This window comes from Arachis ipaensis, chromosome B05 (genome assembly GCF_000816755.2).
Source record: "Arachis ipaensis cultivar K30076 chromosome B05, Araip1.1, whole genome shotgun sequence".
NCBI lineage: Eukaryota > Viridiplantae > Streptophyta > Magnoliopsida > Fabales > Fabaceae > Arachis > Arachis ipaensis.
This window is the reverse complement of record NC_029789.2, coordinates 144908620-144910607: the sequence shown is the minus strand read 5'-3', so window position 1 is coordinate 144910607 and position 1988 is coordinate 144908620. Positions and strand designations below refer to the sequence as shown.

The 1988-nt window shown below is 28.4% G+C and overlaps 1 protein-coding gene across 1 annotated transcript in view; it reads right to left on the bottom strand.

Moving 5' to 3' along the window:
- Positions 522–1988, bottom strand: part of LOC107642198 — a 2248-nt gene continuing 781 nt past the window's right edge. The window contains exon 2 of the mRNA XM_016345501.2: positions 522–1156. Within this exon, the coding sequence (XP_016200987.1) occupies positions 593–1156 (564 nt within the window). The 3' untranslated portion in view covers positions 522–592. The remainder of the gene's footprint in view (positions 1157–1988) is intronic.

Here is a 1988-nt window from a genome sequence, read left to right as displayed (position 1 = left end):
CAAAATAGAGAGACAGAGAGAGATTAATAATGATAATTATTATTTTTCAATTATTTCAATAAAGCGCTTCTGCACTAATATACATGCCTTATACAAACGTGCTTTACTTTTACAACTTACATCATTGTAAAAGATGCATACACAACAATAATATATGTACATATATTCTTTTTATTCATGAATAACTGCAGCATAACAAACTATATCATAGTTTATTAACACCAAGTTATTCATGTCCAAAAAAAAAAAAACTATATAGAAGTTTTTAATTATGGCTAGGTAGAAAAAAAAAATAGAATTTGCCTTATTTAGTATTAATTAATTATCACAACAATTAATAAATGTTAAATAAGGCAAGTTATGACTGATTTTGGCTGATTTTTTTTGTTACCAAACATTTCCGTTAATTATAGTGATCATAATTAATAACGAAAATGTTTGATAACAAAAAAAAATCAGTAAAAAACAGTCATAACTTGCTTTATTTAACATTAATTTGTTGTTGCGACAATTAATTAATGCTAAATAAGGCAAATTCTGGCTTCTTTTTTTTTTTTGTCTACCTAACATTACCCAATTAATAATTAGGTATTCAAAGATAGTCATTATTATCACTTTTGGCATTGATGATGATCATGTTTGATTTCCCATGATTAGAAGAACTCCAACAAACAACAAAGTCAAGATTGTAAAACACCGGCAACATAGCCATGAAGCACAACAAAACAAGGATTGGGCCAAAGATCCAAAGCAACAAAGGGAGTGCCAAGTAGAAGATCCTGTTCCCCACAGTGTTCAAAATAGTTCCCTTCTCCAAAATCTCATTCAAATATTCCGGTGTTACCATAGACTTAGAGAGTGCTTCTTGTGGTGTGCAAATTAGTATGGCCAATTCATTCAAGAACATAATTGATAAGCTATGGCAGAAAAATGAGAACAAGAATATGGTAAGAAGCGTCACGTATTTGAGCGCCACCATAAATTCGCCGTGTGCGCCATAGGTAATATCGTCTAGAGGTTTTTTTACGCTGTAAGTGCTGCTTATCACGGCCGCTAAGCCGGCCGAGAGAAGAATGGAGGTGGTGGCCATGAGAGTTGATCCCATTATAAGGTTTCGGAGACTTTGAGCTACTAAGATGTTCTTCTTTTCAATGTCCTAAAAAAATGGACAAAAATATTTTCAACTTTTTTTCTTTACTTTTTTTCGTTACATGCTCTAAGCATATATAATAATAGGAAATATTCGGTAACCAAAGAAAATTAGCCAAAAACAGTCATAACTTACTTTATTTAGCATTTATTAATTGTTGTGACAATTAATTAATGCTAAATAAGACAAGTTTTGACTGTTTTTTTTGTCTACTTAGCATTAATGTTACGTGTACACCAAAATCAACCACCAAAGTCAGTCACTAGCATAAGGAAAAGTATAGGGTACTAACATATTATCTGCCAACTTATTGTCAACAATAATTAATTATTATATTTTAAACACATATATAAAGAGACACATCCAGAAAATATATCTATAAAGACACTTCTATTAAACACAACCATAAAAAAAATATTTTTATTAGACACATCCACAAAGACACTTCCATTAAACACAGTTATAAATAAAAGTTGGCAGAAGTTGGCAGAAATAGCAGGATTGATAAAATATATGTTGAAATACAAATATATATTGAAAATAAATTAAATCACGCATGTATTTATACACAAATACATTGGTAACTGATTTTAGTGACTAATTTTAATATACAAATAACATTTTTTATGATAATTATATAAAGTGTAATACAAAATAAACTCTTAAAATTTAAAATTTAGAGCAAATCTATTATTTCTCATCAAAATATAGACATTATATATACTAGTGTATTAGTAGGAGATGCTAACTAACATGCCTATTAATTCAGCATTTTTTTTTATATAAATATATATCATAATAATAAAATATTTGAAATTAGTCAAAATAATAAATATGT